Below are 26,289 nucleotides of genomic sequence, written 5' to 3'. Positions count from 1 at the left end.
AGAAAGTTGATATTTTTATGGGCACCGTGGAGGCACCATATCTAAAGCCAGGTTCAAATTTTATTAAGAGAAAACAATTAAGGGGTAACATTGATAGTTGGTTTCAGTATATTCTAACTATTGTTTACAACAATGAATGTATTTCAAATTTTATTTTTTTAACAAGTACTGAGGATTCTAGTGTCAATGCGTTAGTAATATGTTTAACGAAAATTATTACATTTGCACTATTCTTTTAGTCTTGTGACCGAACATCAGTATTTTGATTTAGGGTTAGTATGATAATGCTCGATGAATGTAGAAAATAATGCATGAAACTTTAACAATTTAGTTCAAGAAATAAGAAACTTTGAATGGGCTCCTATAGTTGCGGTACGTTAGAAGCGTTAGGTTCCTATAGTTGTGTATGGAGTCTCCGTACACAACTAAAGGAACCTAACGCTTCTAACGTACCGCAACTATAGGAGCGTTTCCCCTTTTTGGAATACAAATAAAACACAAGTAAAATCTTTTAAGATTGATTGTTTATATTTACATCAATGCCAAAAAGCAAATATTTAAAAAAAAAAATTACAAGGCCGCTGATCGACTGTCAAGTTTTTAATCACCAGTGAATTTTATGAAAGACTTCTCGATTACTTTTTTAAATGGACGTATCTGCTTTTGTAAACAATGCATTTGATCGTCGGGCGGCGTAGTGATGGTAGTGTTAGTATGCGTGGGCGAGCTAACAGTTAAGCCAAAACGACGAGCAAATGCATTGTTTACAAAAGCAGATACGTCCATTCGAAAAAATAATCGAGATTTTATTCATACAGGGTATGAAGCATGAACCGCAGATTGCATAATTTTGCGCAACGCTCTGTACAATATCCGCTCCAATATGGTATATTGGATTCAAATACTTCGTTTGAATACCGATACGAGGGGCATGCAATACAAAGAACCGGTGCGATGAAGTTAAAATGCAATCAAAAGTACTTAAAGTAATTAATGTGTTACTGACGGTAATTAAAATCATCTATCCGTAATTAATGTAATTAAAAGTATTGAAAATGTAATAAATGTACTTTAATTACGAAATTTCAACTGTAATTAATGCAGTTAAAAAGTAGTTAATGTACTACATTGTGTAATGAATGTAATTAAAGCTGTAGTTAATGTAATTAATTTAATTACAGCCGTTGCCTGCGTTGAAGTTAAATGTTATTGCGTGCCCCTAGTACCGATACTACCGAAGCTATCAAAAAAGTATACGTTCAAATTAAAAGTCACTCGAAGTAGACACAAAATTGTGGGCTGTCAAACCTGGCAGACAAAATAACTTAGATGGCCGTGCAACCAGATTTACTTTTATTCTCTCCGCGCGTCTCTTATAAAACATCGTCTCTGGTAAAATCCATAAGCAAACGTCAGACTGTGCGTGAACCTGAAACACTCCACTGAAAATTCCCATAAAAAACTAGTTGCCAACGGTGCCGTCAACGCCAATACTGACAGTGGTAAAACTGACGGAGGTACAACAGAACAAAACAGCTTACTCTTTCGCACTTGCATCGCATTGCTGAATGCAAGAAAGAGTAGTATGTTGTAGTCATCCTCACCTACTATATTCATCACATTGATGTGAGCTGCGCTGAAATTCGTGATTGTTGCCCCCGTGCCTTTACCAGTTACAAAAAGTCGTAAACTGTGCTCATTTTGTGTGGCCTTTTATATGTTCAATATTTAGGAACAAAGAGTAAAAAGCTATGCTATATTTTGGACAGCACAAGTACGAGAGTTCACTAACAAAAACCATCAACATACAATCGAAATATGTAAGAAATAACTTACTCTGTTAATATCAGGCAAAAGTGTAGTGAAATTATTTATATTCTATCTTTTTTGCGGCCATATTGTTTGACGTTTCAGAGATTTTAAGAGATCTTCAGTCGTAGGTCATCATTAGGTGTAGTTTCAGGATTGTAGTCATATCATCATTAATTTGGCCGTAGTGTTAATTCTCTTTGAATCCTCATCAGAATTCCCTTAGAAACTTCCCTGGAATTCCTTTTAATTTGCTAGAGCTCCATGGAATTCTACTCAAAATCCCCATCGTATTGTCTTCAGAACTAGTTTAAGAGTCACCTTTAGTATTCCATAAAAAAAATCTTGAAATACTTCTCAAAATGACCTTAAATGTCTAGTCGAATTCCCATTGGTTACTCTCCCCAGAATTTCTTCAGAATTATCCCTAGAATTCCTCCACAATTATCATAAGTCAATGCTTCAATGTGTCAGAATCTTCTTTCCTTTATTTAACGTCGGTATCTGTTCCGCAATCTACTGCCAATCCATTGACGGCAATCGAATATACAGGAAGGCAGCTTCACCTGCGTAGGATATCGCACCCATGGGCCGGGACCAACGGCTTAAAACTATAGTCAAAAGATACAACACAATAAACACTTCATCATCCGCTAACCAAAAAGCCTCCTCCATCAGAACGGGATCAACTTCCAGTAGTTTCATTGCATTGCAGTATCGCCAGCGGCCGACTAATGTATCGGAATCAGAATCCTAAAAATTTGTTAAAGTCCTAGCGACTTGATTTTTTTTAATTTAAGTACTTTTAAAACCATTGTATTGAAGTCAGAAATCTCGCAAAGCTAAAAAATGTAACAGAACTGGCCATTTAAAAATATTGATAAACAATTCTCATGTAATGTTCACAACATTTCTTAGTCCGAGAATTCAAATGTTATTCCGTACTTACCATACTTACTTACCAATCAGGCTAAGGCCTTGTTGTCCTCTGCTGTCCGAAGAAGTCGTCTCCACTCTACTCGATCCATGGCCACAGTTCGCCAGCCTCGTAGTCTGCGAAGGGTCCGCAGGTCACCTTCTACTTGGTCGATCCACCTTGCCCGCTGCGCGCCTCTTCTTCTTGTTCCTGTTGGGTCGCTTTCTAGAACCATTTTCACTGGGTCGTCGTGCGGCATTCTTACGACGTGCCCAGCCCACCGTAGTCGCCCAATTTTTGCAATGTGGACGATGGATGGTTCTCCCAGCAGCTGGTGCAATTCGTGGTTCATTCGCCTCCTCCACGTTCCGTCATCCATCTGCACTCCACCGTAGATGGTACGCAACACCTTCCGTTCGAAAACACCAAGGGCGCGTTGGTCCTCCACGAGCATAGTCCAGGTCTCGTGGCCGTAAAGGACCACCGGTCTAATCAGCGTCTTGTAGACAGTCAACTTCGTGCGACGGCGAATTTTATTCGACCGGAGCGTCCTCCGGAGTCCAAAGTAGGCACGATTCCCTGCCATAATGCGTCTTTGAATTTCTCTGCTGGTATCATTTTCGGCGGTCACCAGTGAGCCCAAATACACGAACTCATCGACCACCTCGATTTCGTCACCGTCAATCTGAACTCGGGGTGGGAGGCTAACATTGTCTTCCCTAGAACCTCTTGCTTTCATGTATTTTGTCTTTGATGCGTTGATGGCAAGTCCAATCCGTCTAGCTTCAGCCTTCAGTCTGATGTACGTTTCCGCCATCATCTCAAAGTTCCGTGCCATAATGTCAATGTCATCGGCGAAACCAAGGAGCTGGATGGACTTCCTGAATATCGTGCCACTCGTGTCTATCCCAGCTCTTCTGATCACACCTTCTAACGCGATGTTGAACAGCAGACACGAAAGTCCATCACCCTGCCGTAACCCCCTTCGAGATTCAAAGTGACTCGAGAGTGTCCCCGATACTCGAACAACGCACATCACTCGATCCATCGTCGCCTTGACCAGTCAGTTTATCCGGAAATCCGTACTCGTGCATAATCGTCCATAGCTGATCTCGATCGATTGTGTCGTATGCGGATTTGAAATCGATGAACAAATGATGTGTGGGCACGTTGTATTCGCGGCATTTCTGCAGAACCTGCCGAATCGCGAAAATTTGGTCCGTGGTAGCGCGGGCACCCATGAATCCCGCCTGGTATTGCCCCACAAACTCTCTTGCATATGGTGACAGACGGCGGCATAGAATTTGGGAGAGTACCTTGTAGGCGGCGCTCAGCAGTTTGATCGCGCGGTAGTTGCAGCAATCCAACTTGTCGCCCTTTTTGTAGATTGGGCATACGACACCTTCCATCCACTCCTCCGGTAATATCTCCTCCTCCCAAATCTTGGCAATTACCCAGTGCAGTGCTCTAGCCAGTGCTTCACCACCGTATTTCAATAGCTCACTTGGTAGTTGATCCTCTACTAACAGTTTGCATTCGCCGTCAAACCAGTCATTTCTTCGGTCCGGGATTGCAGTACCTAGTGCCGCTGCAACAGTACTACCTATGGCTGAACGGATGTCCCTCCAGCCATCTTCAAGAGAAGCTGCGCCAAGCTGCTCTTCCGTGGGTAGTGCAACTTCCAGCTGCTGTTATTCCGTAGATCTCAGTATTTTCTAAACGAATTACTATGCACACTCTATCAATTTCGCCTAGTGCCCTTCTTTAACTTAAATAAATTTCAAAATTCTGAAACTTTTAATAACATTAAAATTTTCATTAAACTTCAAATCAAGAGCCACTTGTGAAAAGGGCATACAAGCTTTTTGTAAACAAACCTTTGTAGGCCCTTTTCTCGGCCAACCGAGGGTCACCCACGCAAACTAACAACATCATCGGGAAGGAGAAAGCTTCACCTTACCGGTGATGTTGATGGTTTGCGTTGGTGACATATGAGTGGCGAGAAAACAGCATAAGAAGGTTTGTTTACAAAAAGCTTGTATGCCCTTTTCACATGTTGTTCTTGAAATAGTTATCTAAATTTTATAACATAATATTGCCTTCTGGAAACGTAATAAATTTTAAAATTCATGTATTTATATTGAAATTATATTATTTGCTATTAGAGGGGAAACGTTTTTTGCATTTAAAATAAAAGGCCCTCCCTTTTTTCAAATTTACTACGATATTAAGCTGTTTATATGAAACCGGGAAAAATATGCTGGGCACCCAGGAATTTAAATTATTAAATATTACCCTGCGTACGGTGCTTCGTGAAGATATCGGGTGTGTTATAGAACTCGTTTGTAACACGCAAAGGACTTTGACAAGGCGATGGTCTTGCCTGCCTTCTGTTCAACATAGCGCTAGAAGGTGTTATGTAACGTGCGTGGTTTAACATGCGGGCCACGATATTCAATCAATCCAGCCAGTCCATTTGCTTCGGTGATGATTGTCGGAAGAATGCTCCAAGCGGTGACAGAGCAGTACACTTCGGTACGCTTCGATGTTTCCAGCTTTTACCCAAATCTTGAACAGAGGCACTTATTGGCGACAACTTGCGTTTTCTTTCGAATAGCTGTTAGACCATTTGTACACGATCTGTTAGCGCTTTTCCTGGATAATACCTCGGGTGATATTTAGGAAAAATTCACTTTCTACACATTTTTCTGCACTTTTCGAGCAACTTGTAAACAATAACAGAACAATAAACGTGATGACAGCATGTTGAAAATGTATTTATACTTCCTATGACAACCTATAGCGTCACCAGAGCGATAATTATTTAGTCGGAATCATTAATAAAATGCCAGTTCAAACTCACCGCTGCGAAATACCACAAAACACAGTCAAAATGTTCACAAGCCCTCATAATATGCCCAAATAGGGATTCATTAATGGATATTTTTGGTCGCTATTGAAAATTTAGTCGATTGCTGAGTTTATGTATGGGCCCAAATTATGGGCATGTAGGCCGACATTACATCCATTTCCCCTACATCTGCAAAGTATGATGCAAAATTTAAAATTTTCGCTCTACAGTGCTCAAACGGTTCCACATCGAGTCCTGATCATCCCCCAAAATTTGAACTCTTTTAGTTATTGTTCAGAGAGAAAGTTCAATAGCTATCCCTGTAGGAAATTGTCTCAACTACAACTTTCCTAAAAATTGTTTCGAGCACTGTGGAGCGAAAATTTCAAATTCTGTATCTGTCTAATGACCATAACCAATTAAGTAAAATAAAATACATTCTAATAAAGGCAAGCAGTTTTAATCCTTCCTGGGCTGCAGCACAAGTTGATTTTCTCACTTAGCTTGTTTGTAAATCTGCAGCAGCAGTAGAGGAAATCCGAGGGCGGCACCAGGGAAGGTCGTCAATTTATGCCAAATTAAGTTCATCTGCATATATTTGTGCCCCAGTTCTTTTATATAAGTATAATAAAAGGGCTGATCCGGCGAATTGACGGATAAACGTAGTTCGTGGTGGCAACCAAGAGAGGAGGGTAAGGATCGTGAAAAGCTCCTTTCGGTTCGCTGCAGCCACAAACATGCAACGTCACACTGTGATTTCATTTTGAGGTGGGAAAGAACTGAAAATAGAAAGAACGATTCGAATTCTCTCATTTAAAATTCCTGGCACAAACAACGTCACGTAAAGGCCGTAGAATCGTGTTCCCTCGCCTGCGCGCCTACCAGACCAGCCAAGTTCAAGTTCACAAGTGCATTCGTGCTTTCCCTGGATAGGATCCGTTTGTGCAGCTCTATCATGTTCTATCGACATCTCCGTGCGGTTGGTTAGTATACCGTGAAGTGTGTACGTGTGTGTTTGAGTCGTTACATTCGTTACATCTTTTATTGCATTCGGAAATTCGACATCATCGGAAGTGACACTGTTCCATTGTTCAAGGAAGCATCATTAGGTACTATGACATTTGTGCTGTGAACGTGAACGTGAAATATTTTCAAACTTTTGCAAAGTGTCTATAAACTTAACAATAACCTGTCACTGATGATATGATTTAGTTTAGAGAATACTATAACATGTTATAGAAGCAATTATTTAACAACCGCTATAACATGTTACAACTGCTCAGTCTGGCCAGCGCTTTAGACTTTAGACATTGACGACGTTATTTCACCTTATTCAAAAGCTGATCAATAGAGCCTACCGGTATGTGCTAGTCAGTAAAGAAGTTGTACACCATACTAGAGGCGGTGGGTTCGATTCTCGATCGAGGATATTTGCCGATTGAAAATTTAGTAAACTTTCCTGCACTGAATAAAAATTCGTTAACCCTTTCCTTCCCAGAAGGTTTTTCGTTGTTTTGAGGAGCAAAAATGTGTTTTTGAAAAAAGTGCTAGAACAAAAAATGATCCAGTCTTGGATAATCGAATCCATAAAAAAAGTTTTTGTTTAAATTGAATAGTATTTTAATTGTTTTTCAATAGTTGCTTAGTTGAATTCTTAAGAATACATATGGACAAGAATAATTAGCAGCTTAGAGAAGTTTCAATCAGTACTGGTTATTTTTTGGTAGATTGACAAACATGAGACGGATCAAAAAGTTGTGGATCACGTGTGCTACCATGTGAAGGAGAAGGTTAACCGTTATATATACATTGATGCATTGCAGCAGACTACGAATACAATACAATCAATTGAAGTAGTAATATTATTCAAAAAAAATAGTTTAATTAAATGGTGCCCAAATTTAGTAGCGACGGTTTTTAGTAAACTTTTAATATAGTATGTTAGTGCATATAGTGAGGTCTTTGTGTTTGCTGAGAAAATAGTGGCGTCGTGTAACCTCACTTTTTACCTGTGCATCAGCATTAAAAATGTGATATCTAGCAAAAAATAACATTCAAATCGATTGTAAAATGCACAGAATCTTCTAGTTTCACTGATATTTATCTATAGCAAATATTTTGAGATTCGTAAACGTTTTGAGATCTGGTGCACAGGTAGATTAAGTTTAGGGTGACGTCACTGTATTTTCTGACAATTTGTTGAATGGAAAAAGGTCGAATGATGAGAAGGGAGACACAAATTTGAGTGAACAAAAGGTCGTTAAATAGAAAAAAACGAGTGATTCAAATAAGGAGAAATGGTCGAATAGTGGTATATTTAGTCGTGAAGTATTGGAATGACTATATTATGTTTTTTACAAGCTGACTTTGAACTAAACGGTTTACATGTTTATTGCAGATCATATAGTTTTTTTTTTGCTCTCACCATCAGTAGTTACACTAACACTGAAAGCTAGAATAGCATTATCAATATTTGTCCTTTTCATCACTGCTCGTTCTTTCATATAACCAAAAAACAAAATGGGTTCCGATGATTAGTCATTCAATATTCAACGTAACGGTCATGAAATATTCAACTTAACGGTCTATAAAATATTCTTTCCATTACTTGCCATGTGGTCAAGTGAGCTTCTAATCTAAACTAATCTAATCTAATACAAACGCAGCCAGTACGAGAAAGCATCCTGGAAAATGGTTAGGTTAGATAACGCCTAATAAGCATATCTTCGATATGACAAACATCAAAACGGTCAGGCCTAGTGCGTTTCATTTGTCGCAAAGGTGATGATGATTCTGTGAAATGATTCAATTTTAAATAAATCTATTTAAACAGCGATGCATTTCGTGAATCTAGAGGGGTGGAAGGATGCGTGGACATACCGTACCAAACGCTCCGAGTTAATTCGCTAACCGGACCGGGACGAGACTCTCGATAGAACTACACGCCGAAAGTGTGGCATCCGAACTCGGAGAACCGGGCTCCCGGGAGGCAATCCACTATAGCACAATTTCATGAACACTTGAAACTCAATTCCCATGTGGACTTCAAAACAAAATCTACCACCATTCGATCTTTTCTCCTTCTTTGAATTATTCGCTGATTTTTTACTTCCAAACCTTCTCATCATTCGATCTTTTGTCCTTTAGACGTTTTGTCATTCGTCCGTTGTTTTGATCGTATGATCTTGTTTGAAAGTAATCAAATAAAACTATGGTGGTATTGAAGTTTCTGTAATCCTCCTAAATGAACACAAAATCGAACAAAATTAAATCGTGTACTGAACCGAAAAAAATAAAAATAAAACCGATAATCGCTTTTTTTTTTATTTGTATTCCTGTAAAAAAAAGAACCATAGAGGTGCAATGAAATGTATTGTAACCATACAATAAAATTTATTGTAGTCACAATAAATCGTACTGTCCGCAACAATAAAATAACCAAAGAATTTATTATTTCCATTATTTAGATTCTATGGAACAAAGGGGTTGTTATGTATCTTAATCATACGAAAAATCACTTTTCCCGAACAAACTTGAGCCATATACCGTTAATTGTAATGTTGTTCTATTGTTGAAAATCCTCACAATATGGGACGTATTGTACTTTTTTTGTAATAACCATCTGTTAAAATTTCTTGTACAATATACGTAAAATAAGATAGATTGTTGACAATAGATTTCGTTGTAACTGTATTTTATTTTATGGCAATGTATGGTTATTTTTCCGGGGGGCTTGTTGAAAGTGGTAAGGCAAATTCAAATAATCGATTTTTATTTCTGGGTACAAAATCTTTTACTGTTAAAGTCTTAACAATTAAAAATATCAAAATAAAAAATAAAAAACTCAGGTTCCAACCCGTATAAAAAAAACAAATGATTCCCATTAAACTCTCCTCAGAATCATCTCCACAGAAATCCCTTGGAATTCAGATAAGAATTTCTTAAGATTTCATCTGAAAATTATCGGAGTGTTAACATATGTTCCTCTTCCAGGTCACCAAAAATTGTGCCTAGATTTCATCTGTTCATCTATTTTTCAATCCAATAATTCACTGTTTACAATTTTGGTCTAATGACACATTCAGTCCGATAGTGTTCGGCGTAGTGCACTTAAAAAAAATCTCTGTTTCTCAGTAAGTTCTGTGGCTTTGAAAACATTTGTAAGCCTCATGTTTTCAAAGCCACAGAACTTAAGGGGATTCATCATCGCAGGATGTTAGTGGAGGCCGCATGAACGAAAGAGGAGATATAACGAGCTGCGGTCCAATGCAAAAAATGGAGAAAGGAAAATGTGGAGTAGACTGGCTCACATTTATATGGGGGAAATTTTTGACGTAGGACTACGTCTTTAATTTCTATACTGGGGGTTACATTAAAAAAAAATCTAAATTCAGACGTGTAACGAAAAATCCCAAACACAGACGCAACGATAGACTGCAAATCGAACACACGACACATTCCCCTTTCTCACATGAGCGACCTCAATGCTCGGTTAACCGCTCACCATTTCACCAAGGAAGGGAGGAGAAAAGCAGCGGTAATAAAAACGCTTGCCATATCGTTTTCTTCGTCATTTGCTTTCGAGCAACGGATAGATAAGCGTCGAACACGACGTACGAGTGAAACAGCACGCATCGCACCAATACGAAGACGATGACGACGACGAAAACATCCACATCGACCGGAAGAAAGGCTTCCCGCAATAGGCAGCATGACTATGCCGCCGTTATTCGGTCGGCATCGACTATTGCACTGGTGTGGCCACCATTTGAAAAACAACCGGCCATTTTCAGGGCCACCAATTCAAAAACGGAAAGAATTAAGAACTAAATGATCAACATATTTGTTCCGTCCACTAGCGGTCCTACGTCAAGCTTCCGTTCGTGCCCCTAGGCACAGACCCTTCTACTGTTTTTATCATTGTTTGCAACGGGCCAACCCCTAGATTTATGCCATTAGATGAGAAAACCACTCTGAAATTTTCAGCTCATTTGGATGTAACACGAGCTGGCGCTTTTGGTTTAAAATTTATATGGGGATATTGGTTGAAATGTATGGAGAAATAAAATTCCTTCACTCTTTCGTGCATAGAACTGGTTCAGCAAACTCGATTAAGCTCAGAATTTCAGCACACGTAGCGCAAACTATAGGGAACAACTTTGCTGAAGACAGCATCACCATTGAAGTTAGTATTATGGAGATATTAACTCTTTTACTTATATGTGCAATTTGTTCGTATATTGCAACAAAATACAGGCAGCTTATGCAACGTATCAACTAGATTACCACTAAAAATAAAAGTTCATATTTTCCACAGGCCAACATCCAGATTCGTGTCTTTTGGTGCGATAACCGCTATCTGCATATTACAGCTCTTTTTGACGTTACACGGGCTGGCGCTTTTGGTTTAATGTTAATATAGGAGATTTGGTTGAAATTTTCATACACAAAATGCTCATATATATATAAAAGCGAATATCTCAATAAAACTAACTGGATTTATTATGCAATCTTCAGCAAGGTTGTTACTCATTGTTTGAACTACAAGTTTTGAAAATCTGAATCTAATCGAGAATAAGGAAACTTTTTTATGATCGGAAGAGTGTGGAGTGTAATTTTTTTCATGTATTGTATCCAAATTCTCTCACTACTCACTATCACTATTCGGTATGCGTCGCCCCAGGGTCGTCCACGTTCAGAACCACGGGGCTCCTGTCCACACGGAGTGCCTCAACGAAAAGATCCTTTTCGAAAGCCTTTGTCTTCTACTTCCGGTCACAAGTTCTCGTCCTCCGCACTGCCACAGTATTCGGTTGGCCGATGCCATATCGGATCGCCTGATGGTCGCTATGGGTACATCATTCGCACACTCTCCAATCCATGTTTGTCACCAGCGACGGACTGCATAAAGTAACGTCGATAATGGATTCCCGGCCATCTCTGCGAAAAAGTGTTGCTGGTGCCTTCGTTGGCCAGCATAACTTTCAGTTTTGCCAGAGCTTCCAGCAGACCTGTGCCCTCTTGCATTGGAATATCTGCTTCCCCACTCCACTGCCCAAGCATTGAAGTCTCCTCCGATGACTACCGGTCGTCGTCCGATCAGCATCTCATGGAACTGCTCCATCGTTCATCTGGAGGGTGCGTAACAACTACATATGAAGATTCCGTTAGTTTTGGCGATCACGAAACCTTCGTATGAGCTCGCAACCACTTCTTGAATAGGGTATCTACCCATAACTTGTATAGCCGTCATCCCTGCTTTATCCGCCACCCAGTTACCGTTATCGGGAGGGACTCGATACGGTTCCGCAATGATTGCCACAACAGTTGCTGTGCAGTGTCGCAATGATTGAGATTTATTTGGGTTACCTCCATTACTGTTGGCCTGCCATTGCCTTTTTGTATGCTAGGCATTTGAAGCCTCTCGCCGAAAATTCGATTTTATAGTGATTTATAATTGTTATTTTGCACCAGTGTTTTTTATTACGCACCTAGTACCGTTGAGTGTAATGCGACTGCATTTTAAATGAAAAATGTTGATAAGACATTTAACATTCTGAGAATTAGCTGGAGTATGTATGGATCTCTTGCTAAATGGCGTGTAAATGGGCAACGATAATCATAACGCCTGAGGGTAACACGATGGGACCAGCGTATCGCATATCCAACATGGCCGTGTGGATTTCGCACAATCATCGAAGAGAACAGAAATTCTTGGTAATAGGGTTAATTACCCCATTTTCGGCGCATTAAGCACAACCCGCACTTAGCCTTTCATAATCTAGCGCAGTTTAGCACCAAACGGAATGTTATTATTACTGATAGCTTCCAAATTTATTTACCTTTCCATATGTACCGTAAGATTTGATGAAGATAAACCAATCTTTGAGATATTGTCAAAAGTCTAATACTGCTTCTTGACGCTAAACCACGGATTCTAAACTCGGCCTAACGCATTGAAACGCCAATGAATTCACTTCGGCCTATCGGATGAAGATAAATATTGATTCGTTCGGAGCTCTTCTATTGTTTTTGGGAATAATGGGTGCAAACCTTCATATTACGCGTTCTCATTGACTTCGTTCCGTAGTTTATTAACTAAAGTATCGTACCAAACGCAAAATTCACTTGTTAACTCTGAAATCATGGATTTATTTGAAGTTTTCTGCTCGATAGGCCCAAAATGGGCGATGAGGCCGAAGTAGTTCTCTACCCTACCGATGTAACGCGAGGAGTAATTATCAGATTAGTAACTAAATGTGTTCAAATGAGTTTGAGTGGGCAGGACTAGGGTGTAAGTTGGGTTTATTTGTCGTGTATCATTATCTTTTTTACTGATCGAAGACAACATCTCGTGTTACACGAAGGTTTGTGCATAAACTGGGACCGTTGTCGTCACATATTGGCAAGTTTTACCAAAATTTATTATGTGCCGCACACGCAGAGCTGGTAGCAACTTGGTTACTATTTTGAAGCCAGTCACTAAAAAGTCACCAAAGTCACTATTTCCCTAAAAATAGTCACTAAAGTCACTTTTTCACTACTAAAATAGAGTAAAATTAAAAAAATATCAACAAAATGTTTAAATTGAGTACTTGGCACTAATAAAGTCTACAGTAGTTTTAACAAAATATACATATCTGTTAAAAATAAAATAAAAATTTTAACCAGGGTGACCAGTGAATCGCAAAACTTTAGAACATCAGGAAAACTATTGGGAAATGCCTTCAATTTCGATTAAAAATCGGAGAAAATATACATCCTTTCTCAGAAAATAAATTGTAAACCATGGAAACTTTCCAAAGGTATTTGTCTGTGATAGATTTTCACAAGTCTTAAGATGATTATGAACTTTAAAAAATCTAAAGTAAGTTTTTACAGAATTCCAGGGATGACACCAAGATATATCAGAGAAGATTACGAAAGTACAGACTACGAAAGTATCATGTAAAATTAAGTGCTCTGAGGACCAATTTGTTCATCTCCTCTTAAATCTTAAGCCAGGTTTACCTATATAGTTATACCTGAGTGCGTTTCACGAGAGCTCTGAGAAGAATTCTATGTTGATTGGATGACGATTCAATGTCAAATTCTAATAAGAATTCAAACTTAGTTCCGAAATTCCAAAATATTTCTAAAGAGTTCGAAATAAATTCCGAGAATTTCAATGGAATCGAATTTTGAAGGTTCAATCTCAAAGGACTTCTGAGAAGAGTTTCAAAGTTATTGTGTGATGGATTTTTGTTTTGAGAATTCTGAGGAAATACTATGGAAATTCTAAGGAGAATTATTCTAAGCAGAGTTCTATGAAATTTCTGAGGTTAACTGCATGGAAATTCTAAGGGGAATTCAAATAAATTTAAAATGGATCTATGGAAGGAGCCTTCAGGAAGTTCCTAGAAGAGTCAATAAAAAATCGAAAATGATCTACTTTAACTAATCATGTGTTATTACTTCATGCGTGAATTTAACGTCAAATATCAGACTTAAAGTGGAGATTTTATACGATAGATGAGGGGATTAAATTATAGAGTTGATAGTTCCGTTGTATTAGGGGAAACGATCCTATAGTTGCGGTACGTTAGAAGCGTTAGGTTCCTATAGTTGAGTCATGGAGACTCAATACACAACTATAGGAACCTTACGCGTTTAATGTACCGCAACTATAGGAGCGTTTACCCTGCGGCAGTGTGAAAATTGTATATACAAAGTAGAAAGCGAATGGACAATTTTGAGGAAGGTACGAGTCTTGTAGATGTTTACGCCAGATGGCGACTTGAGTGTGAAACAATCGATAGAACTGTTTCCGCACATCGGAGGTACATGAGCAAATTTCACACTGCCGTACTATAACGGAACTATCAACTCTTTATATCTTATCATCTATCGTATAAAATGTCCACTTTAATTCTGATATTTGATGTTAAGCATTTCCAACTACGAAAATAATCTATTTCCAAGAATTTTGTTGATTGTTCTGCAAATAATTTCAAGAATGCAATATTATTTTTGTAAAAGCTTTTAAGAGAAGGGAAATTATTCTAAAAAAGTTCTTGAGAACATTCTAAAGAAATTCTGTGAAAAGTTATCTACCTACATACATCAACATTTTGAAAATTTCGCTAGTCATCATGTATAACGTAAACAAAAGTAAATTACTAAAATCACTTCAAATGCTCTTCACAGGAGATTTCGTTTTTGAGATACGATTAAATTAAAGGAATTTATGAAATTTAATTTTGAAGTTCAATAACATAAAAAGTTTATTTCAATATCAAACCGTAGTTGAATTTCTAAGGCTGTGAACCATTTGCCGAGTTAAATTTAACTCGCGGTTAAAAGTGATTCTCTATGTTCGAACATGTGCTGTCGATCGCCCGGTTTTCGAGACTTTCCATCTGTCAAATAACCAAAAGTTAAAAAAAATCCACCATATGGTTCAGAGCCTAAGTTACCATATAAATGGTCACTATTTCCGTAATTTTAGTCACTAAAGTCACTACTATTATATCGCATCAGCACTACCAGCCCTGCACACACGGGAATGCTTAACAGTGAATCCAGATGATCAGGAAAGTGGTATTGGTTTGCGTGGGCGTACTTTGGTTCGCGTATAAAGGGCCTTAGAAAGTTTGTTTACAAATTCTTTTGTGCCGTTATCAAATGTTATGCCTGAAGTTACAGTTCTGTTTTTTGAGTTGTCATATTTTTCGCTGATATATCAAAATATGCAAGCATCGACGCAATTGATTTTAACTTGTATAAATTTACAATATTTTTTTCAACTATTGACATCGAAATTGCACTTGTTACTTATATGTACTGTCATTTTCTCTATGCTACTTTTTTCCATATGATACTGATATGCAATGATAGACAGTGCAGATAACATCACTCAAATCTAGGGAGTAATTGATAATGTGCCAAGTATATAAATTGTTTCTTCTCCAGATTGTTTCGCTGAGTTCACCACTTTTTCTTTAACACTAGGTGTCAAACCACTCGATTTCCGTAGTCTGGTTTAAATTGCTGTCTCCTGTGATGTATAATATTTGTTATGTGTTTTAATTGATTTAGAATGAATACTTGAATGTTTTATTTGTTTATTTTTGTCTCTTGTTTGTCGTCATTATTAAAAACGCTTTATAAAAATCATCTCAACACCCACCTTCATTTTATATTCGTTAATCGATAGGTAGAATTAAATGTTTAACAAACGTACTTCATAACAGTAGACCTGAGACGAAAATTATAAATATTTGCCTAATTGAGCTCTCTTCTAAAAAATTAAATAACTACGCATGTTGTCGGTGACCCATGTTGTTACTACTATGGAAACCTCTTTCGACAAAAACAATTTAGAATTGGCTCGTTCCATTTTTTATAATTCTATTTTGTTTTTTTATTCTTCGAATTTTCCAATTGCTTTCTAAGAAGAGGGTTTTTTTACCGACTTTGGAACGTTTTCTTTATTAGTTTGATTTCTTCCTTTAAAATCTACTTTTTTCCTATCCTCTCAACATAGTTTACTCTCGATCACAAAGTTTGCTCATTTTTGGCATTATTTTCGTTTCAGCTCCGCTGTTATGTTGTAAGAAAAAGAACAAATAGCAAGCTAACACAAAAGAGTACTATTTGAAAAGCGAAGTTGCTCAGACATAGAAAAGAGTCATACAGGATAAAAATACCTATACGTAATTGAGGAAAGCTATTTCGGAAAAGGAAGCAGCTAAAAGCAAGAAGCAAAAATTGGCATCGAAATGACAACCCGTAGGCAGCTGTCGGATGTACAGTCTTCATCTTCCAGTGGCGGTGGCGGGACAATGTCTGGTGGGACAGGTGGTGGGGGATGTCTGAGTGACTCGCTGATATCCTCCTCCGGCAAGAAACGAATGACTGCCCTAAATGGGATCCCCACCAGCATCGATGACAAGAGCAACGACTTTCTGTGTCCGATTTGCTTTGATGTCATTACCGAGGCACACATTACCAAATGTGGTCACACCTTTTGCCACCACTGCATAATCAAGTCGATAGAGATGACCAAAAAGTGTCCCAAATGCAACTTCACCCTATCCTCACATGAATCCATTGTGCCGAATTACTTGCTCAACGATTTGATCACTAAGTTTAAATTGAAAGGGAAGCGAAACGATTCCAGCAATACACAGTCGGGTGATTCAGCTGACACATTGAAACACTTTCTAGCGTCAGAATCGAAAAAACTGTCTCTGTCGGACGTGAATGTAATGCTGGAGATTCTGAATCAGCGGAAAATACTGCTGGAAGCCGAATCGTGTGCTGCTCAAAATAGGCTACTGCATGAGTTCCTGAAGCACCTGCTGCAGCAAAAAGAGCAACAACAATTGCAAGTCGCAAACGAGATTGCGTTGATCAAGAATGATCTTACGGATGTAGAGAAAATTTTGAAAGAGGTACAAAGCAGTTGTCCGACGGTGGAAGAGGTGGAGAATAGCGTAAAAGACGAGAAGGATGAACACGTGGTGGCTATTAAGAAAGAAATAATCCAAATCATCGACAAGATCGATACCATTACCGTCCCATCGAATCGCAGCGAGTCGTCAGCAGAGGGGTTCAACTTGTACAAAAATGACCCAAGCTCGTCATCTTTTATGGCCCGGAAGCAGCGAATGTACCAACACTTTGACGACTTTGTACAGTGCTACTTTGCGGCCCGTAGCGAAGAGTTGTACTTTGGAAAGGATCGTTCCTTTAGTTCAGGATCTCTGGGCACCTCCACTCCTACCCGCTCGATTGACACTACCAAATCTACACGATCGCTGGATACGTTTAGGGAAAATCTCATCAAATTCTCGAAGTACAGCGCACTCCGACCGTTGGCGACGTTGAACTATTCTTGCGAATCGAGTTACGTGTCGACCATTGTGTCCAGCATAGAATTCGACAAAGATAGTGAGTACTTTGCCATTGCAGGTGTTACGAAGCGAATTAAAATCTTCGACTACTACACTGCAATCCGGGATGCTGCGGTGGACATCAACTATCCCATCAATGAAATGGTGTGCAGCAGTAAAATTTCCTGCGTGATATGGAACAATTACTTCAAAGAGGTTCTAGCGTCCAGCGATTACGAAGGAATTGTGTCCGTTTGGGATGTTAGTACGAAGACCCGGACGAAAGCCTATGAAGAACATGACAAACGGTGTTGGTGTGTTGATTTCAACGAAGTGGACACACGGCTGCTTGCATCCGGATCCGACGATGCTCGAGTCAAATTGTGGTCGCTGAATGTAGACCACTCGGTAGCAACAATCGAAGCACGAGCCAATGTGTGTTGTGTGAAGTTTAATCCGAAAAGTTCGTGTCACTTGGCGTTCGGTTCGGCTGATCATTGCGTGCACTATTACGATCTACGTAACATTAAAGAGCCGCTGTGCGTTTTCAAGGGACACAAAAAGGCAGTATCGTACGTGAAATTCCTCAACACGACTGAAATCGTTTCGGCAGGAACCGACGGCCAGTTAAAGCTGTGGAACATCAACTCTCCGCCCTACTGCTTGCGGTCGTTCACTGGGCATATAAACGAGAAAAACTTTGCCGGTCTGGCCACGAACAATGACTATCTGGCTTGTGGCAGCGAGGACAATTCTCTCTGTGTCTACTACAAAGGCTTGTCGAAGCAACTGTTCAACCTAAAATTCTCGTCGAGCAGCACAAACCGTTCCATCTCTGACACCGAACGAAACACCGAAGGCAGTGATTTCGTTTCAGCGGTTTGCTGGCGAAAACAAAGCAATATCATCATTGCGGGCAACAGTGAAGGAATCATAAAGATTTTAGAAATTGTGTAAAATATGTGTTAGAAGATTCGGTCCAATTGTTCAAGTTTATGACACGCGTTAATTTGTTGTTTCTTCCTTTTATACACCCAGACACACATACACACACACACACGGACAAAAACAATGCACACAACCACTCGAGTGAAACCCAAACGTTTTAAACGATGTTAATAAAGTGATAGACTTAACGATAGAATAAAGCGCTTTATTTTGTTATAAATTTTTCAAGATAAGACGTAGACATTAATTACGTTCTAGCGCTAAGTGTGACGGAATTCCCTCATTGACGAGGTCGAACTGAAACAAACTAGTAAACTTTACCTAAAATAATATCGGAAAATATTGTCGTCAATGAGCTAAATTGGAAACGTAGATGATGATGGTATGCAGATCAATTGCCAGGACCCACGAAGGGAGTCAATTAATCCAAGAAAGCCAAGATGAGATAATACCTACAAAATATGTAAATCCTAGAGTTAACATTGAAAAGAGAAAAGGAGAAAAGCCCACAGTACAGTGGTGAAATCGAACAAAGGTGTGAATTTATTTACAATCTTCATAACAGGAAGACATGCCGTGTAGCCAACCTTTGTAGAGAGAACTAGCGAAACAAGAGAGCATAAGAAATTGAACTCTATACTAACCCCCTATTTTTCTAACATACTACTTCAATGTCGATATCATAAACATAAACCGACTGCACTGAGAGACAAACTATTGTAAAACCAACTGTAGTTTATACATTTATGTAAAAAAAATGGAGATCCTACTGCACCTCGTTAATTTTTAATCTTTATTAAAGTATCTTATCCTATATATATATTGGTATTTCTTTTATGAAACAGCATACGAATCCCTGTTGACTACAGAAGTTTGTGTTTACCAACTGAAGCAGTTCTCACAACTGTTTGCTATCTAGCGTCCAAAAGTTAATATTTAAAGCGATTAAGACCCTATATCACATTTTTTATGTCTTTGAGATACATGTCGGCCTCTAGTCATATATGTAATGCTAAACGGTGATGGTGAACATAACATTTGATATTATGAAGGGAATGGTAACTTATCACCCATATTTTCATAATACTGGTCATCAACTTTGTTCTGGAAAAGCATGGAAAAACAGACAAAAGGGTTGTCCCATTACATAAGAAGCAATGGCACGCAACATAAATCGTATTTTTCACGGATTTTTGATTTGTGCTATGGGATGGTCTTGCCGAGCAGTTGGGGGCTCGGTTGAGGGTAATATGAACATTAGGGTAGTTCAAAATATCGATGTTGCTCCACCCCACTCAATCGATTTCAAATCAGGTTCTAATCATTCTCCCAAAATTTGAGCTCATTTAGTTGCGATCTCATATTGCATTGAAGTTTATATGGGAATTACTATAATGAAAGTGAACTTTGTGTTCCCATCGTCCTATCCTTTCACCCTAATGAAAGGATTCAAGTCTGCCCGTAAACCATGTTATTTACTGTCACATTTTTGTCGATTTCCATAAAATCACAACGAAATTCATGGTTAACAACAATAAATATCATTTTTGAGTGTTTGAGAAATTTACAGTAAAAAAGGGGGGTTGTTAAGTATCTTCAGTTGTCCCACAGCTGTCTACAGCAGCAGTCGATTTTTTATTTAGTTGTGAACCACATGATAGCCTGTTTTCGAGAATCGCTATTATATAGTTGCTCTTTGTTCGTTGCTAGCAGTTCGGTGCCTTTTGTTGCTACGGTGCAAGATGTGTGAAGTAAAAAACACCATAAAGTTTAGCTTCAGCCATTGTGATGCCAAACCAAACATCGGAGAGATAGTAAATTTCGCCAAAGCACTCGACGCGGATCCGGCTGAAATGGAAGCTGTTTATCGCATTGGTGAGGAAAGGGGAGTCTTCATGAAGTTCAAATCAGAGGAAGCGATGCTCCATGCTCTGACATTCAATTCGGAGGATTTAATCTTCCATTATGCGAATGGAACGACGGCAAAGGTACGCATGTCGCATGCTGGTGAATTCATTCAATATGTGCGTGTGTATGACTTGCCACCAGAGGTACCCGACAACGAGCTGGATAAAGTGCTGGGGAAATATGGGAAAATTAAACGCATCATCCGGGAGAAATTTCCAACTGATCTGTGTTTTGAGGTATATACAGGGATACGCGGTGTATATATGGATGTGAAGAAGAAAATCCCCACGTCATTACATTTCTTCAATCGCAAAGGAAATATTTTTTATGATGGCAACAAAGATAAATGTTTTCTGTGCAAGGCGGACGGACACCGGAAGCTTTCCTGTCCCAAGCGGAAGGCTCGGAAGGAACCGGAGAAGCAACTGAAGGAAAAAGGAAAGCAAAGTGAAAGAAAACAAGGAAGGTGCGTCGTTGGTCATTAGCGATCAGGAAACGGACACGGGGTTGGAGATGTTGAATGAAGATAACGAAATGGACGTGACTACCCCGACGACCGACGAGAGTAGCGGAGAGCATGCAACGGGAAACGATGTTCAGAAACAGCAGCAGCGATCACGATTCGGGTTCAATGAAAATGAGGAACAAATTCGGGAAAGAAAGAAGTTGCGTGCACGGGAGAAGATCACTTTGTCGTCGCTTCGATCGCCACCCAGAAAAATCATATGATAAAATATATTTGTACATATTTTTTTTTGTATTTTGAGTACCATAATTGGTATTCTATGTTACTCGGCTCCGCTAAGTTATTTTTATAACATTTGAGCCTGCCAAATAAACGAAGTGAAAAAAAAAAAAAGTATCTTAACAATAAAAAAAACTGAACAAACTTGATCTCATCACACTAATTTTCATGGTTTTGAGCATTGTATTGTTAAAAATCGAAAATAACTTTTTCTCTCGTACAAAAATTTAACAATACATTTTAATGTACTCGAAATTCAACAGTAAAAATCATTGTAATTTCGTTGTTTTGTTATTTTTTTTTCTGGTGATGCGCAAAACCGTGCCGTGATGATCAAATTTGTGCTGAAATCCGCCCATGTAGGAAACTGTCTTCAGACAAAAAAAAAATACATTTGGTAAAAAACACTAATTTTGTTAAAAAATAAATAAAAAAAAAACTGGTGGGTTCATTTGACATTTAGCTTAGCATTCTCAAAGCATCCTCTTGGGATTCCTTTTAAATTCTCCCCATAATTTATTTGGATTTCTGTTAAAATTCACGTTAAGTTTCTTCTTGGAATTTCCTTGTAATTCCCCTCTTAAATCCTTTGTAAACTACGTAGGTATTTTCACAGAATCTCACAACTACAGACTGTACTCCAAATAGGTCAAAAGTTAACCGTTAGTTTAAAACTATGTTAAATTTAAATTCTTCAATCCAGTGGCCACCCTGATTTTTTAAAGTTGATCAAAAATTACTTAAATAAAGGGTATTTCGACGATTTTGCGCTTAATATAAATTCAGCTCCCACTGGCACATTCCAGAGTTGAACTGAGATCATGAGGGTTGATAAAAATCCATTTCCGTAGATGCTAGACGTTGTTAGTTGGCCCTTCGCTCAATTTCAACTTTTATTCAATTTTCCCCTTCCCCAATCCTCTTCAGAAATTTCTTTAGTAGTTAATAAATTATCACACTAAAGCTTCATGTAAATATTAGTATAGCATTTCCAACAAACTCTGAAAATCTTAAAAAAGTTTGTTAATTTTAGAATCTTGAAATTTTGTCATGTCATAAACCTATAGAAAATTTATTCATGTCTCGGCATATATATGATTTTTACGAGTGGAGAGATGGAGATCTCGTACAGAGGTTACACTGTTACACTTTTCAGAAATGTCTGGTCCCCTAATCCTGAGCAGTTCTTGGGCTTGAATTTATGTGTACGGGATCTTGTACAATTTTCAATGTCTGAATTAACTAAATTATTTCTTTGGAACTTATCTCAAACCTCAAATTTCTTAAAGATTTCCTTCGGATAATTTCAAAATGACCTCAAATATTATTTTTTGTATTATAGTCACCTTAATCACTATAGGCATTCGTGACTTGCCGGAAATGAGATTCAGATTCGTGACCTTTAGAGGTACTTTCAGGGGCCTTGTTACGGAAATCTAAACGGAACGTTTTCGTATGAACGCTTGCATGAATAAGTCATTTCGACTCGGTTTCTCCATAACATATTCGGAATTCTGTGCAGCACACTTTGTGAATTCCCTCCAGAATACTCTAGAAATTCACTCTGCATTTATCTTCGTATTCTACATAATATAATTTGCTTCAATTTCTCTCCATAAAACAGCAGAAAAGGTTATCTTCCATTTAATTCCACCTAATTAATTTTGGTATCCATGACAGATACGTATTTCGACTACAATGTGCAGTCTTCATCAGAGTAATTCCCTCTAAAGACTTATCAAATTATGACCCTCTAGATAAAAATGTTAAGATCACAGATATTGTAGTCGATATTTTTTAGTATCGTAGTATAGTATTTGTCATGGATACCAAAATTAATTAGGTGGAACTAAATGGGAGATAACCTTTTGCTGTTTTATTTAAGCATTTCGCTAACAACCCAATTTCAACTTCATTCTCTCTATAGTATTTCTTAAAATATTCCTCATAAATCTGTTGGTATGCTCTTTAAAATTTAGAAAGTATTCTTCCAAAATTTCTTTGGATTCCACCTCAGATCAGAATTGCATGTGAATTTTCTACGGAATCTTGGCATTCTTCTCACTTCTGGTCCAGAATGCAGATTTAGGTGGAAGGATATGTTTTGAGCCTGAAATTTAAACTTTAGACGAAAAGTCTCTTGTACAAAGTTGTTACTTATAGTTACTTATAGTTGCTCACTGTAAAACATCGTCGCTAAAACATTACCACCATCTGTTGAGTACACTGTGGTGGGTAGTACGCTGAACAGATGGCGGTAGTGTAAACGTCAAACTCAAGGGAAATGACTATGAGCGACACAGGTGGCGGTACTACCAACTACGATACTTTTAAATTTACCGTTAAATGCTTGTTCGATGAACAACTTGCGAGTGTTATGTCTGTTTGTCTGTGGTTAGGCCCTCAGTTTTATGACAATGAATTCTAGGGTGGTTCTTATTATGATTAAAATCAAAAATCTAACTTTTTTGTTTGAAGAAAGTAAGGTATAGTTATTGCTGAGCTAATTTCAAGCAACTTTGTAAAAAGTAACTGTTTTGTATCTCTTAAATTGACCGATTTAAAGCTATTTTCTTGAATTGAGTTAGATTGTTGTTTTGCTCTATTTTTCTTATTTCAAATTTCTCAGCAAAAATGTCTTCAAAAAACTTTTAGATCGTTGTTGTTGCACAAAGCTTGTCGATATCTTTTGCCGATCAAGAGTTACTGACGTTTTTCTACTAAAAATATGCCTTTTTCAAATGATAATATCGTAAATTTTTACGGCATTTGAAAGGGCCTATGTTATTCTCAATCATATGAAAAAAATAGGGGTATGCTATTTTTAAAACTCGTATAAAATCAATTTGAAGTTGATGATTTTTTTTACTATAATTGGTTATATCTTTTGCTATAGAGATACAGACAACAACTTTTCCTATAAAGAGCTTTAATAGTCTCTCCAAGATAACTTTCATGAGAAACTTGAATTAAAAAAATTATCGGCCAACGATGGTTTTCATAGGACCACTCTAATAACAAATTTAAATAATGTGCTAGTACATTTGTTTCAATATTTGGACATTTAGTGTTTTTGGAGAAGTTTTTGTGGAACTCGTTTGGCATTTTCATCAAAATTATCAAGATCTGCAATGTGTCAGATTCCAGAAAAAATAACTTACTTTAAGATTTAGAAAAATATGGTATACCTTTTAAAAGTTCGGCACAGAACAAGAAAATGGAAAAAAATGTAACCGTTCAAAAAACAATCGGTTGTAATCAGTTTACGACTTTCAGCTGCGGTCCAATTAAAGGTGGCCAAACACGCGTCTATTGGGACCTGGGAAAGTATCCAGCAGTGGCCGTCGCGGGTCTCGGTGATGCCTCCAAATGGGATGAGCTGGACGAGATCAACGGTGCCAAGGAGAACGTTCGCATTGCCGCATCTTCCGGTGTGAAGGCCTTGTCGGCATTGAAAATTGGTCTTATCGAGGTGGAGGATCTGGAAGATGCCAAAGCGGCGGCTGAGGGAGCCCTGCTAGCTAATTACAAATTCCAGGACTTCAAATCCAAGGCTAAGCAAACACCACTGCCTGCAGTTTCATTTGCTGAAAATGCCGATGGTTGCGAGGAATGGGAACGAGGATGGATTCTTGGTCACGCTCAAAACTGGGCTAGGACGTAAGTTTGTGTAAAATGAATTATTTGCCTTCATTGATACATCTTCTTTCTAAAAGGCTTATGGAAACTCCCGCGAACCTGATGACTCCGAGCATCTTTTCCGAAAACGTTAAAGCCAAATTCGTAGGGTTGAACGTGGACGTTCAGATTCACGATGAAGACTGGGCCAAGGAGAAAAAGATGGGATCTTTCCTGTCCGTTACCAATGGAACGAAGGAACCGGCTAAATTCGTTGAAATCACCTATAAAGGTGAAGGTTCAGATGACAAATGCATTGCATTGGTTGGCAAGGGCGTAACTTTCGATTCTGGTGGCATCAGCTTGAAGCCGTCGGCTAGCATGGACCAAATGAGGGCTGACATGGGTGGAGCAGCTAATGTTGCAGCTACCATCTTTGCGCTGGCTCAACTGAAGGCACCCGTGTTTGTGAAAGGTATGTGTACTCACTTTTTAGCTTATTCATGCCTTTCCTGATAGGTGACGGTATTTGATTTGCAGGTTTCATCCCACTTTGTGAAAATATGCCCAGTAGTACTGCAACCAAGCCAGGTGATGTCGTTTTTGCCATGAATGGCAAGAGCATTTGCGTGGACAACACTGACGCAGAGGGTCGACTTATTCTGGCCGATGCATTGTGCTACGCTTCAACGTAAGTGTCTAATCTTTGTCACTTAAAAAGCTGTTTATAAATCCGTTCTCAATCTCCGCAACAGATTCAATCCGAAATTCGTTCTGGATATTGCAACATTGACTGGAGCCATCAAGGTTGCTCTAGGAGATTGTGTTGCCGGGGTGTTCTCTACGAACAATGCGCTGTGGAATACGATTCACCAAGCTGGCTCCGAGACCGGTGATCGTGTCTGGCGCATGCCTTTGTTTAAGCATTATTCGGATCAAATGTGTGACCATAATGGTTACGATTTGAATAATCTTGGCAAAGGCAAAGGAGGAGGTTCATGCACTGCAGCGGCCTTTTTGCGTGAATTCGTGCCCAAGGAAATCCCTTGGATGCATGTCGATATGGCCGGCGTTATGGGTGACTGCAGCGATCAGGGCTATACCGGAGCCAAGGGTATGACAGGTCGTCCAATGCGCACGCTAGTTGAATTCGTCTCAAAAGCTAGTCCATAGGAGCGCAATACGCGATACTGCCGATACGTCACAAAACAGAACATTACCTGCATTTTAACCCAGTGAATAGTAGGTTTTAGATATTAATCCAAAGATCACAGAAAAATATGAAAAGTTAAACGGAAATAGAACGCATTCCGAATGTAAATAATTCGGAATGCAGGCCATCTAAATAAATCTAACAAACTTGTTATTGTTTTGAGTTTAAACATTTTGCACGCAATAAACATTTAGAAGTTATCACTCGACGATCAGAAGATGAAAGAATTCCATCAGGGTGTCGACTCAATGATGAATCATAAATTCCCTTATAGGTACTCACTGATTTTTCAGACAGAGTAGAAGTGATAGAAATAAAGGAAATACATAAATGAAGCTTATTGATTAATGTGTATTACGTGTATTTACAGTTTAACTTCTATACATTACTGGAAAATTATAACTT

The 26,289-nt window shown here is 38.5% G+C and overlaps 2 protein-coding genes across 2 annotated transcripts in view; both read left to right on the top strand.

Moving 5' to 3' along the window:
- The window catches only part of LOC135707071 (cytosol aminopeptidase-like), a 37,299-nt gene extending 11,246 nt beyond the window's left edge, over positions 1 to 26,053 (top strand). The window contains exons 3-6 of the mRNA XM_065228808.1: positions 24,330 to 24,713; positions 24,770 to 25,146; positions 25,212 to 25,362; positions 25,427 to 26,053. Of these exons, the coding sequence (XP_065084880.1) occupies positions 24,330 to 24,713; positions 24,770 to 25,146; positions 25,212 to 25,362; positions 25,427 to 25,844 (1,330 nt within the window). The 3' untranslated portion in view covers positions 25,845 to 26,053. The remainder of the gene's footprint in view (positions 1 to 24,329; positions 24,714 to 24,769; positions 25,147 to 25,211; positions 25,363 to 25,426) is intronic.
- Positions 16,170 to 19,216, top strand: LOC135707068 (E3 ubiquitin-protein ligase COP1-like). Its single transcript, XM_065228806.1, has one exon. The coding sequence runs from the start codon at positions 16,337 to 16,339 to the stop codon at positions 18,407 to 18,409; it is 2,073 nt and encodes a 690-aa protein (XP_065084878.1). The 5' UTR covers positions 16,170 to 16,336; the 3' UTR covers positions 18,410 to 19,216.
- Positions 26,054 to 26,289: the final 236 nt, after the last annotated feature.

The sequence above is a fragment of the Ochlerotatus camptorhynchus genome, unplaced genomic scaffold, assembly GCF_037179485.1.
Source record: "Ochlerotatus camptorhynchus isolate MF236.1 unplaced genomic scaffold, CSIRO-AGI_Acam_v1.1 ptg000303l, whole genome shotgun sequence".
NCBI classification, from domain to species: Eukaryota; Metazoa; Arthropoda; class Insecta; order Diptera; family Culicidae; genus Ochlerotatus; species Ochlerotatus camptorhynchus.
This window is presented reverse-complemented; position numbering and strand designations above follow the sequence as displayed.

Coding starts and splice junctions, on each gene's coding strand:
- LOC135707068 (XM_065228806.1), top strand. CDS start 16,337: ATGACAACCCGTAGGCAGCTGTCGGATGTACAGTCTTCATCTTCCAGT.